This window comes from Leucoraja erinacea, chromosome 8, assembly GCF_028641065.1.
Source record: "Leucoraja erinacea ecotype New England chromosome 8, Leri_hhj_1, whole genome shotgun sequence".
Classification (NCBI taxonomy): Eukaryota; Metazoa; Chordata; class Chondrichthyes; order Rajiformes; family Rajidae; genus Leucoraja; species Leucoraja erinaceus.
In genome coordinates, this window is record NC_073384.1 from 14369540 (window position 1) to 14381554 (window position 12015).

The following is a 12015-nucleotide window of genomic DNA, read 5'->3' on the forward strand; positions in this document are numbered from 1 at the left end:
CCCTATCTAGCTCTCTCTTGAAAGCATCCAGAGAACCTGCCTCCACTGCCCTCTGAGGCAGAGAATTCCACAGACTCATCACACTGTGTGAGAAAAAGTGTTTCCTCATCTCTGTTTTAAATGGCTTACTCCTTATTCTTAATCTGTGGCCCCTGGTTCTGGACTCCCCCAACATCAGGAACATGTTTCCTGCCTCTAGCGTGTCCAAACCCTTAATAATCTTATATGTTTCCATAAGATCCCCTCTTATCTTCTAAATATCACCGCAGCTGCTCCAGCAGGTATATATATGAGTGTGTGTGTGTGTGTGTGTGTGTGTGTGTGTGTGTGTGTGTGTGTGTGTGTGTGTGACATGTACATGCACATACACGCACAGGAAATTCATTGATGTTTGTGATGGTTGCGTTTGGCAGTGATTGATGAATCAGATGGTTTGCCAAGGAAGATCCATGAGCTAGCGGAGGTGAGTTGCTGCAGGGAGGTGGGTGCCTGGATTCAATTGGGGCAGAGAGTACCCATTGACAATTTCTAAAATGGCATGATTCAACCATGAAATTGTGTTTCACTAAGATACTGCATCTCCTTAGAGAACAGCTGGGAAAATGACTCTTTGCAATCAACTTTCTGGACACACAAACCTTGGTTACTTATTTGTAATTCTGTTTATCAGATAGATTGGCAGCATTCTTTATATGCAAATAATTTTGCTCTTTGTTCTAATGTAACGCTTTGATTGTTTGGTTCTGTTCGACTGCGTAATTTGCAGTGGATGATTAAGATGCAGCTATATTTTGTTTATTTCTTCCTGCCAAAAAAATCCTCCTTTATCTCTTCCTTCCATGAAATGTACTTTCATCCTATTCTCTCACGTCCCACAATGGATTTGCATCTAATTTTGTATGTCTGAACTGAACCAGAATGTTTTTGGCAAGCAATTGAACAGATGATCTTTTGCACTGTTCCCTGGCTGTCTCATTCCATCTGCAATGCCCGAGGTAAACATTAAATTGCTTGATAAGGATTCCCATTGGCATCATTCAGTCATCAGATTACCCCTGAGGTGTAATAGGTTCGGCAAGGAACAACTGAATTAAGTAAATACCGAATTTCTATTTATTGCAATTTGGTATAAAGCATTAAATATTACTTTTTGAAGCCTAACTTGTCAGTCAGTTGCAAAGGAATGAGGCTTACCAAATCCTTGATGAGATCTTTCCATCTAGCTTAAATGGATTCAATGCCAAGAACTACTTACGTTCTGGCATATTTTCAATCAGGCACCATTGACTTCCAGCACAAGGATATCATCAAGTGAACAGAGCATCTTATCAGATTGCTGAGACCTCACTGCAAAGTGGGAAATAAAAGTGGGAATAAACAATTTTTTTTAAATGATTTATGGTTGGAAACAAAATGGGCATTTGTATGGGTTGAGGTAAAAGCTGAAATTTTTATAATGAACTTAAACAAACTATTTTTTATCCTGAATAGAGGAACTGGCTCGTCATTCTTACAGTTTTTTGGAAGCATGGAGGTTGATCAGCAAGAAGGATGGCTTAAAAATTCACCAAATAATATATATTTTTAAAATATAAAATGCCTGATACATGCTTGTGCTTTGTACAATGATTGTGTGTAAAATGTTGCACATGTTGATTCACTTGAGAGTATTGATATCACGAGCATTGATTACCATAGATCACCTTTTTGAGGAGAGCAACAATGACACTACTGGTTTTTCCTGTATATGTGCAGATGGTTACCATCAATTTTACAAAATAACGATTTCAATTGGTTTTGCTGTTACAAGTGTAAATTCTAGGCGCTTGGGTCTCAGTTTAGGTTTTTTTAATCTAATCGATTGCTCTTGCTTGGTTTATGCTCACTGTTCAAAGCACACAACTTCCTTTCATCCACAACTGCTTTTTTAGAATTTTATAAACTTAGGTAATATTCTCATCTAAAGTCTCAATGTATTTCCAAATTTTGATTCCACCCTGTCTTGTCTACAGTGGGTGTTGGAACTTTGAAGACAGTCTCACTTCAGGTTATTATGAAATAATTGTATTTATTTTCCCGAAGAAGAGTAAGCATCAAATAAATCATGCAGTAAAGCTATCTGACAAGAGCACCAAAAATGTTCTATGAAAGAGGTTACTTGTTTCTTAAGATTTTGGATAAGAAGGATGACACAGGAGTTCTATGTTGTTGATTGTATTTTTCTTGAAATAGATCTTTGATTTGTTCGGTGTTATCATAATAGGCGTTCTTGTAAAGGTAGTGAGGTTAATGCAACTAGGAAGCAGAATTTCATTGTTATGTATTTGAAATAGAAGAATATTGAATGCTCCAGAGTTTCCTTTCACCTTCATTGCCCCACTTACTGTTGGGCCAGAGTACTTCCAGTGAAAAGCTTATCAGTTCTAGGAGCAGAATAAGGCTATTCGGCCCATCAAGTCCACTCCGCCATTCAATAATGGCTGATCTATCACTCCCTCTCATCCCCATTCTCCTGCCTTTGCCCCATAACCCCTGACACCATTACTAATCAAATATCTCAATCTCTTTGTCCCAAAACTCTCCTCTGGCAATGAACCCTTCCAATGGCTTAAGTCTAGGTATTATAGACAATAGGTGCAGGAGTAGGCCATTCGGCCCTTCGAGCCAGCACCGCCATTCAATGTGATCATGGCTGATCATCCACAATCAGTACCCCATTCCTGCCTTCTCCCCACATCCCTTGACTCCGCAATCTTTAAGAGCTCTGTCTAGCTCTCTCTTGAAAGCATCCAGAGAACCAGCCTCCACCAGAGGCAGAGAATTCCACAGACTCTCAACTCTCTGTGTGAAAAAGTTTTTCCTCATCTCCGTTCTAATTGGCTTACCCCTTATTCTTAAACTGTGGGACCTGGTTCTGTTCTAAAATTCTAAAAAATATAACAGTAGCTTGTCTTCTCATTGAGTCTATTCATGTAGACTTTAATTTCATTCCCTGCCAGATATTTCCCAACATCTTTTCACTGACATAAATTGTTTTAGCCACATATTTACTATACGGAGGATGGGGAGATATATTCTTGTGATCTAAAAGTCTTACTTCACATACAGTAATTGCATATCCTTCCTTTTCAGTCTATGCTGGCAATTTGAAACACATAAATAACTTTTGGCACATTAAACGCTTAGATCACATGTTCCACAAAAATCTCAATGTAATCTGATGAAAACAAATCTTTTTTTTTTTAAACAAGGAACTGCACATGCTGATTTACAAAAAAGACACAAAATGTTGGAGTAATTCTGCGAGTCATGCAGCATCTCTGGAAACGTGGATAGGTGATGTTTTGGGCAGAACCCTTCTTCAGACTTATTTTGGTGGGGAGAAAGCTGGAAGAGAGGAGGGGGCGGGCCAAACACTGCCGATTGATAGGTAGATACAGATGAGGATAGGCAAATGATTGGACAAAGATGAAAAGACAAAAGGTGTGACATATAGATAGAAGAGGTTCGATTGTGAAGCCAGATGAAGGAATACAGGTGGAAGGGGAGAAATAGTTGTGTAACGTCAGCTATCCATGTTCTCCGGCGATGCTGCTTAACCAGCTGAGTTACTCCAGCACTTTGTGTCTTTTCTTGTTCTAGAACATACAACATAAGAACAGGCCAAAATCATCACACCTACCTGCACATATGCCATTCCTTCTCTTCAGAGATGCTGCCTGTCCCACTGAGTTACTCCAGTATTTTGTGTCTCTCTTTGGTTTAAACCAGCAGTTCTTTCCTACCCATATCCCTTCATTCCCTGTATATCCATACTATCCATTTTTTTTTTAATGCCACTAACATGGAAGACATCTGATGGGGTAAATGAAAAAACACAGACTTAAAAATTAGATCACAAGCCTACTTTACTTCAAGACTATGCATAAGAAAATATACTTAGTGTGGTCTGGAATGTGATAACGATTACTTCTGTGGTATTTTGTGCCTCTCTGGAAATTCGAACAGGAAGTAGCTGGCATGAATCGATATATAGGAATCCTTTTGAGCACCATGTGCACAAAACATTAGCTCAGTTTTCCTTCCACAGATTGCTACCTGACTCCCTGAGTGTTTCTAGCAATTTCTGTTTTGTTTTACATCAAAACCAATATTGCATATCTTTTTATCCTTCATTCCTATATCTATCCCACAATACCATAATTTGTGTTCCTCCAACCCACCAATCACTTCCCACAATGGCCCAAGATTTGGCCTCGTCCCCTCCCCAGTCACTAACTACTCCCTAAATTTCCAGATTGACCCATGCCCCAGCATGTGCAGAACTGTAAGATCTTACCTTAATTCCTTTGATTCACATTGGGAAATTAAACTTGAACTTCTTCGTGTTCTCTAAACTAGAACTGCATGTTCTTTACTATGCAGAGAAAGTTTTATTTGAGGTAAGTACTTTGTTGGACGAACTGTTTTACTCTGTATCTCTACTTGATTTAATAGGATTTGCTGAAATGCACAGCCTTCGCCACAGCAGATCAGTATCATCTGGAGAATCTTTGCAGTGATCTGATGTCAAGTGGTTATCATGAAATAACAGACTTGCCCAGAGGTGAGTTACCAATACTGTATATTAGAGATACAAATGTTTGTAATCATCACATTAGAATTGACTTACTAAGCAATATCATCACATTGCAATGACTCTCATCTTGTAAGATTTGAAGGATAAATAAAGGATAACTATGGGACAAATGATATTGACAATGGGCAGCAAATGGCTGTAAACTTAGGATATATCAACGAATGGATGCTACCACATTATATGGCACTGTTCAGTCTCACTGGGATTTTGTACATCATGAATTCCTTATTCATAGAAATGGCAATTCTTAGCTTGGAGAATACAGAAATTATTTAAAACCATTCTATTTATGTTTTATTGATTTAATACATTTGTGCTTAAACTTATTTTCTTTTTGTAAAATATGTTTTTAATTATTTGCATCTCTTTTCATACTTTTGAATGTCATGAAAATAACAAGCCTTCTAGGTTTCAAAGGAGCAAGGCTTCCACCTCCAGTCTTGTCTCCTCTCACAGGCTTTAGGGGGTTCTGGAAACATGGCCACATGGCCACGGCCCTCCTTATGCTTGCTTGCCATTGAGACAGTAGATGGAGAGGTTCAGCAATATCAGCCTTCCACATTCAGTCCAGGTAAGTGTGGCAAAATTGGACCCCAGTTCATGATTTCAGGTGTGGGCTGTACTCGCTGTGATGTAACACACTATAGCAGCCCTTGTCTTGCTGGCATGGAACAACTCACAGTCTGTTGGATATATTTCACCATCCTTTAGCTTGCACTTGTATTGGATGTACTCTCTAAATGGTGTTGAATGTGGGACCTTGTGAGGTTTGTGAACAGTAGGACAAATCTCTCTTTAACCGGAGGTTTCAGGATTTGGAGCTAAAAGCAATGATGGGAAAGAGTTAACGTGAGTTTTAAGGGTCTTGTAACTGGTTAATGGTTAGTGGATCCCTCACGTTAAGGTTTTCAACGTTTTCAGTGTGCAATTTGTCCTCAGTGCATCCACTTCCAGGTTTAAAGGAGGTTTTTTGGTGCCAACAAGGTACCTACTTGCTGAAGTCTATGATTGAATTATTGTAGATTAATATTTAATGATGTACTGTAAGTAACATTCTTAGAGATGTTGATGAGGTCTTTTCAATTAAACACATGTTTTCTAAAATGGGAATAGGGTGAGTTTGATGCAGCAGTTAAGGTAGGTTCTTTAAACTTATAAAATCCCCTTTGGAATAAAATGTGATCGTTTTGTTTACAGCTAGCATCTCAGTTGCCATTGGCAAATGGATGGCTTGTGTTTTTGCAGTTTCTTTTCAGCATGCAAAGTTCCAAGATCAGGATTGGAGGTGTATTGAATTAGTTTGTAGGCACATCAGAAAAGAAAAATCATTAACATCCACAGGAGCAGTGACCTGTTGTGATGGGATCAGAATGCACAAGTGAACAGAGGAGGTTGTAAGAAGTGCTACTCTCGTCTCTGTTTACCACCAGGAGATGTCATGTCAGATGAGGGCGATTGGTAAAGGAGATTGTATGAAGAATACCAAATGAGATAGACCAACTTGGAAGGGGTGCATACGAATCTCTGCCTTGCTTGTTAAGGATTTTAGGTTCCTAGATGATGGTGAGGGAGGGGGAGTAAGGACAAGACATGGAGGGAGGAGTGACCAGGGAGTCACGGAGAGAGAGTGGTTCTGGCGGAAAGCAGAAAGAGTTGGGGAGAAGGCAGGATGTGACTGGTGCTGAGGTCCTGGCAGATGCGTGCTGGATATAGAGACTAGTGGAATGACAGGTGAGAATCAAGTAAACTAAGTCTGTTTTTGTCAGGTGGAAAGGGGGATGTGGTGAGAGAAGATTTTCGGGAAATGGAGAAAATACTGGAGGGATCCGTTAACTATGGTAGAGGGGTAGCTGCATTTCCTGAAAAAGGAGGACATTTCAGAAGTGCTAGAACAGATGGCCTGATTTTCAGGAAAGAAGAGGTAAAGATGGAGAATCTTTATGAGAGTGATGGTGCCCCTACATGGTGGGACGAAGTTTAATCGAAGAAGTAGTGCGAGTGCAAAAGGGTGCAACTTATATTGTATCTTTTTCACAAAACTGCTGAACTATTTACATACTGAGGGCAGCGTGCAATTTTATCTAGTTACCAAAGAAAATATGGAAAAGTTTTATTGAAAGATTTTTTAAATCATTTATCTATTGATTATTGAATTGATATGGGAAATGAGGTCTGAAATCTAATTTTAACAAAACGAAATACTTGAGATACTTGGCAGGCAGATAGTAATTGGAGGAGTAAAAGGCAAATTGATGAAAATAATGCAATCTTGAAAATCAAGCATTATTCATATCTTGCTCCTCTGTTTGAAAATTGATCATGTTACTAACAGAATGAAGGTGCCTTCATGTTTTCACTTGTTTCAACAAAGAATATTATCTGTTAAAACATTTTTTTTGCTTGTCCAGTATGTTTTTTGCAAATTTAATTTATTTCTCTATGTTTATTCCATAGATGCCTCAAATGTCTTGGTAATTGGAACTGAGATGCTGGCCAAGCCCAATGATTATGGATTAATTTTCCTGTTCAGGTACGTTTGCATGGAACTTCTGCATTGGGAAACAAGGAACTGCAGATGCTGGTTTACAAAAAAATGACAAAGAGCTGGAGTAACTCAACCGGTCAGGCAGCATCTCTGGAGAACATTGTCTTTTTTCAGACTGATCACACGGATAGTGAAATTTCAGGTTGAGACCTTTCTTCAGACTGATCATGAATAGGGTGATTTCACGAAAGGTCACTGGATCATAGATCCTCACCCACGTGACCGCAAAATCCAACTGGGGTACAAGCGTCACTTCTGGTACATGTTATTGATGCTGAAAACGCGCACTTTCACACCCGTTAAAAACCGCGAAAATGGCCCGTTTTTGAGCTGTAAATAACTGTGCCAGTCGGGGTGACCGTGAGGCACAGTTATCTTACTTTACAGTCCAGAAGATAGATAAAAACGAAGGGAGCTGAAGGGGCAACAACAGCGGAAGTGGTTAGCAGACAGTCGCCGTGGAGATATAAATATTGAAAATATTGGGAATTATCGCGTTTGCTCGCTGCATTTCATCAAAAGTAAGGCATTATTGACGTTTTATCTTTATTCATTTGTTATATAAAAAGTTGTATAAGTGAAAAATCCGTCAGTAAAATTACAAAATCACCCATGGTTCTCAGGTGGGTTTTAACATGCAAAATGAAAACGCTTCTGAAGCTACATTTACCATTTAAATAATCGTAAACTATCAATGCGTTTTGAAATAAATTTTACTCGGATGCAAGCTAAGGAATGGGATAATTGTCAGCTGTTAATTGGACAAAATCAGGACATTTAATTATTTGCCAAAATATATTTCTCAATGTTTCTTGTTTAAAGCCTGCACAATCACCCAAACTACTTATTTATTTTACTGACCGATTTTTCACTTTTACAACTTTTCATATAACAATTGAATAAAGATAAAACGTCAATAATGCCTTACTTTTGATGAAATGCAGCGAGCAAACGCGATAATTCCCGATATTTTCAATATTTATATCTCCACGGCGAATGGCCGCTAACCACTTCCGCTGTTGTTGCCCCTTCAGCTCCCTCTTGTATTTACGTTCGTTTTTATCTATCTTCTGGACTGTAAAGTAAGATAATTGTGCCTCACGGTCACCCAGACTGGCACAGTTATTTACAGCTCAAAAACGGGCCGTTTTCGCGGTTTTTAACGGGTGTGAAAGTGTGCGTTTTCAGCATCAATAACGTACCGGAAGTGACGCTTGTACCCCAGTTGGATTTTGCGGTCACGTGTGTGAGGATCTATGATCCAGTGACCTTTCGTGAAATCACCCTATAGGTGATATTTCGGGTTGAGACCTTCGAAAAAGTCACCTAACTATGTTCTCCAGAGATGCTACCTGACCTGCTCAGTAACTCCAGCACTGTATCTTTTTACTGTGCTGGTTAGTTTATTTGAAGATGTTGTAACAGTTGAGTACATTCTAGTAGTCAGGTTACATTTTCCATATTTTATAATTCCCAGAAAAGAACTAGTACTGTATCAATCAACTTTTTTTTTCATTAAACTGATAACCATTCAACAAATTCCATTTTATAATTGATTTCGGTTCTCGATTTTAAATATATTTAAGCATCAAAATTTTTTTTAAAGTTTTTTAATTTCTGAAGTAAAAGACGTGTTCTTGAGCTGACAAGTAGAATGCAAAAGCAATTATCTTTATTATATTTATAATGTAGAAACAGGGCTCAGACCGTGATATGCCGTGATTTATGCTGCAAGTTATCTGCCTCTAACTTTCTTCATCTAACCTAATTATGACCTGGTATTCCTTTCTCCAGTTGTTTCTCAAACTTCCCCTTAAATGCATCTAAGTTATTTGTGTCAATTCCATGTGGGATTTGCTTCCACATTCAACTACTCTCAATGAATAAAGACATTTCTCCTGAATTTCCTATTTAATTTAATAGGTATTACCTTTGATACTTGACCCCCACTATTTCTTGTCTTAACCACACATAGAAACTACCCCATCAAATTATTTTAATTAGACTATATTAGATTTTACTGGATCTACTTTCTACTTTCTACCGAAGAGGGCTTCAACCCTATCTGTCTTTCCAGTATGCAACCATCCAGCTCTATCATTGGTTTTCTGCAAGCACATTTCTAGAGCAGTCATGGCTCTGGATCAGTGAACTGCTCTGAGATTTGGTAAAAGCTTATGTTTCAATTATTTAATTATTAGAATTAATTTCAGTCTGTCAATGATCTCATTAGGTCATTGGCGTTTTGTTGAATATATGACACCAAGGACTGACTTGGCACAAATTTGTATTAAGACAGAACAACTTCAATGTCTGCCACTAAATACATTTCAAGTTCAGTGGTTTTATATGGTGGATACACAAATCCCCTATTTTAATGTTATCCATCCTGTGGGGACAGGTCTTCCTGAGGTCTATTGGATGTGCATACTGTCCATTTCAATGCTTCTTAGAGTTCAGTGGACTGCAAAGTGGTGGTTAGTCCAAACCAGTCTTCTGCATCTCCTTGGTAGGTATAATTAGATTTGGAGATATAGAAACTGAAAGAACCAAAATGGATGTTATGTATTGCACCTGATTGTAACATTATTTCAATGTGGGTAGAAAGAGGAGGGAAGTGTGCATCTGGTTTCCCTGATGAGTTCATCTGTACGTGATTTGTGCCAAGGCACAGCTGACGGGATTCATTGCAGTAGGGGGACGATCCCACAACAGTAAGCAAAAGAACAGAACTTTGGCTTTGAAAACCTTCCTAAGACCAAAGAATAAGCTAATTCTCAAAGCAAATGTTTACTGTCAGATTTTTTTTTGAAGAACTTAAAAGACAGAATCTATTTGTTATTATCTGATTATAAATAAAAACCTGAATCCAAATCAATTAAACTGTCACTGTCACAGTACCTCCCTTCAGTGGAAATGCTAATTATTCTATTACCACAAATTGATTTCTCAAATGCTTTCTCACTTTTAAAACATCCAGTAAATCTAAAATTTCTCTCTTAGTCAGTGGTCAGTACCCTTATTGTATTTTATTCCCAAAACTCTGCTTCCAAGATTCTCTGCTTCCTCTGTTACCGGCACCCAGAGCTCAAACCCCTCATCCTCTATCAGTTTCTGATGAGTATTCACCTTGCCCTATCCAAAAGTACATCCCTAGGCCTATGTCTTAACTTTAGCCCTAAATCTGGTGATTTTTCACTTCATCAATACATAGAAGTTGTTTCTTATTGCAAAAATAAAATGAAGAACCCTGTGATTTGTTTTTTTTTTAATATATTAATTATTTGGGTAAAATCAATTGGCCTTTTGCATTTTGTAGATTCTTTCAGTCATGAGCCTGAGAAATTATATTTTGTCCAATTTAATATTTGGCTGTTAAAAGATAACAGATGGTCCTCTCTGGGACCTTCTGCAACACTAACAATTTTATTTCTTGCACATACAGGGAGGGCTCTGTTGTCTTTTGGAATGTGGAAGATAAAACAGTAAGTCATTCTGCCATATCAAGGGTATAACTTTAGTGGGCTTATGCACTATTTATCTGTGTTAATCTTAGCCCCCAATTTGGTATGAAACATTTGTCTTCTGTTCAGCCTGTGAGACTTGCTCCCCAGCAGTGACATAAAATCCTGGCTCACGTGCAGTTTCAGTCTTTGAGTCATGCTGTCTCCTGGTGTATCTGACAGCTCTGATTCTGCCAGACAGTGGGGAGTATTTGTCAGTTTTTTAATCACATCATCTTGCAAACCTGGGGACCTGCTACCCACTGGTATCATGCTGTTAATTCTTTTGATGTCAGCAGTTTTCAGTATTTTACATTTAAAATGTACATTATTACAGTGATGGATTTAATTATTTACAAGCTTTTTAATTATGCAAATGTTAATTTCACCAGAAGTGGCTTCATCGTAAATTAAAAGTTTTAAATAAATAAAGCTAACTGTTCAACCAAGCTTTTTTTAATACTGGTTATAATGATACAATCATTTCCCATACCTGTGCATCACTCAAGATATCACTCAAGGTAAAGATGCAGTCATTTATTAATTGAATGATGAGTTGCAGCAATGTATTCTTTGCTTAATAACTCTAAACAGGTTTAGATTTTCTAATTGCACAACTTGAGTGAGGATGATAAACCACTAGTTTGTCCAAATTAGTAAAATTACGCTGTGGAAAATCTTGGTTGCAGTGATTTTCCACAAATCAAAATCATTCATATAATATTTTGTTATTTATCTGTTGTTTTTGTATGCTGAATTATTTTTATATATGCTGATTATGAAAGAAAACATGCTATTTTTACCAAATTTCATTTGTCATGGCCTCCAATGCCCTGTCCATAGGTGAAACGCACCATGCAGATCTTAGAGCCACATGAGATCCAGCCATATGAAATTGCTTTGGTGCATTGGGAAAATGAGGAAGTTAACTATCGGATTTCAGAGTAAGCGCATGTTACTATTTATATTGATTAGACTGCTTCCAATGTGCATATGAAATTTGAAACCCTATGATGGAAATACTTATATTCTAAAAAAATCAACATGTTATACTTAATGTCCCACATTCATGTCTGCAGACATTTCACTTGGAGCCTTGAAAAGGGTTGCCTCAGTCAGACAGGAGTCTCTAAAGTGTTTTAATCAGAGTGCCATTATGTCAGTAGGATCTCAGTGCTTTTAAGTAAATGTAGAAGTGCTTCTGGAACTGCAGCCCAGCTACTCTAACTTGCTATCTAAGTCACAAAGCTTCTGAATGTGTACTGGTGCTTGTGAAGGTTAGATCAAGTGCAAGTACTACTTCAGGTAGTCTATCTCCAAGGCATGCC

General features: G+C 38.0%; 1 protein-coding gene across 4 annotated transcripts in view; it reads left to right on the forward strand.

The window, feature by feature from the left end:
• rmnd1 (required for meiotic nuclear division 1 homolog) overlaps positions 1-12015 on the forward strand; it is a 59164-nt gene that overhangs the window by 20089 nt on the left and 27060 nt on the right. For all 4 annotated transcript variants that reach the window (XM_055639015.1, XM_055639013.1, XM_055639014.1 and 1 more), the window contains 4 exons: positions 4498-4606; positions 7094-7169; positions 10630-10669; positions 11531-11631. In XM_055639015.1, the coding sequence (XP_055494990.1) occupies positions 4498-4606; positions 7094-7169; positions 10630-10669; positions 11531-11631 (326 nt within the window). The remainder of the gene's footprint in view (positions 1-4497; positions 4607-7093; positions 7170-10629; positions 10670-11530; positions 11632-12015) is intronic.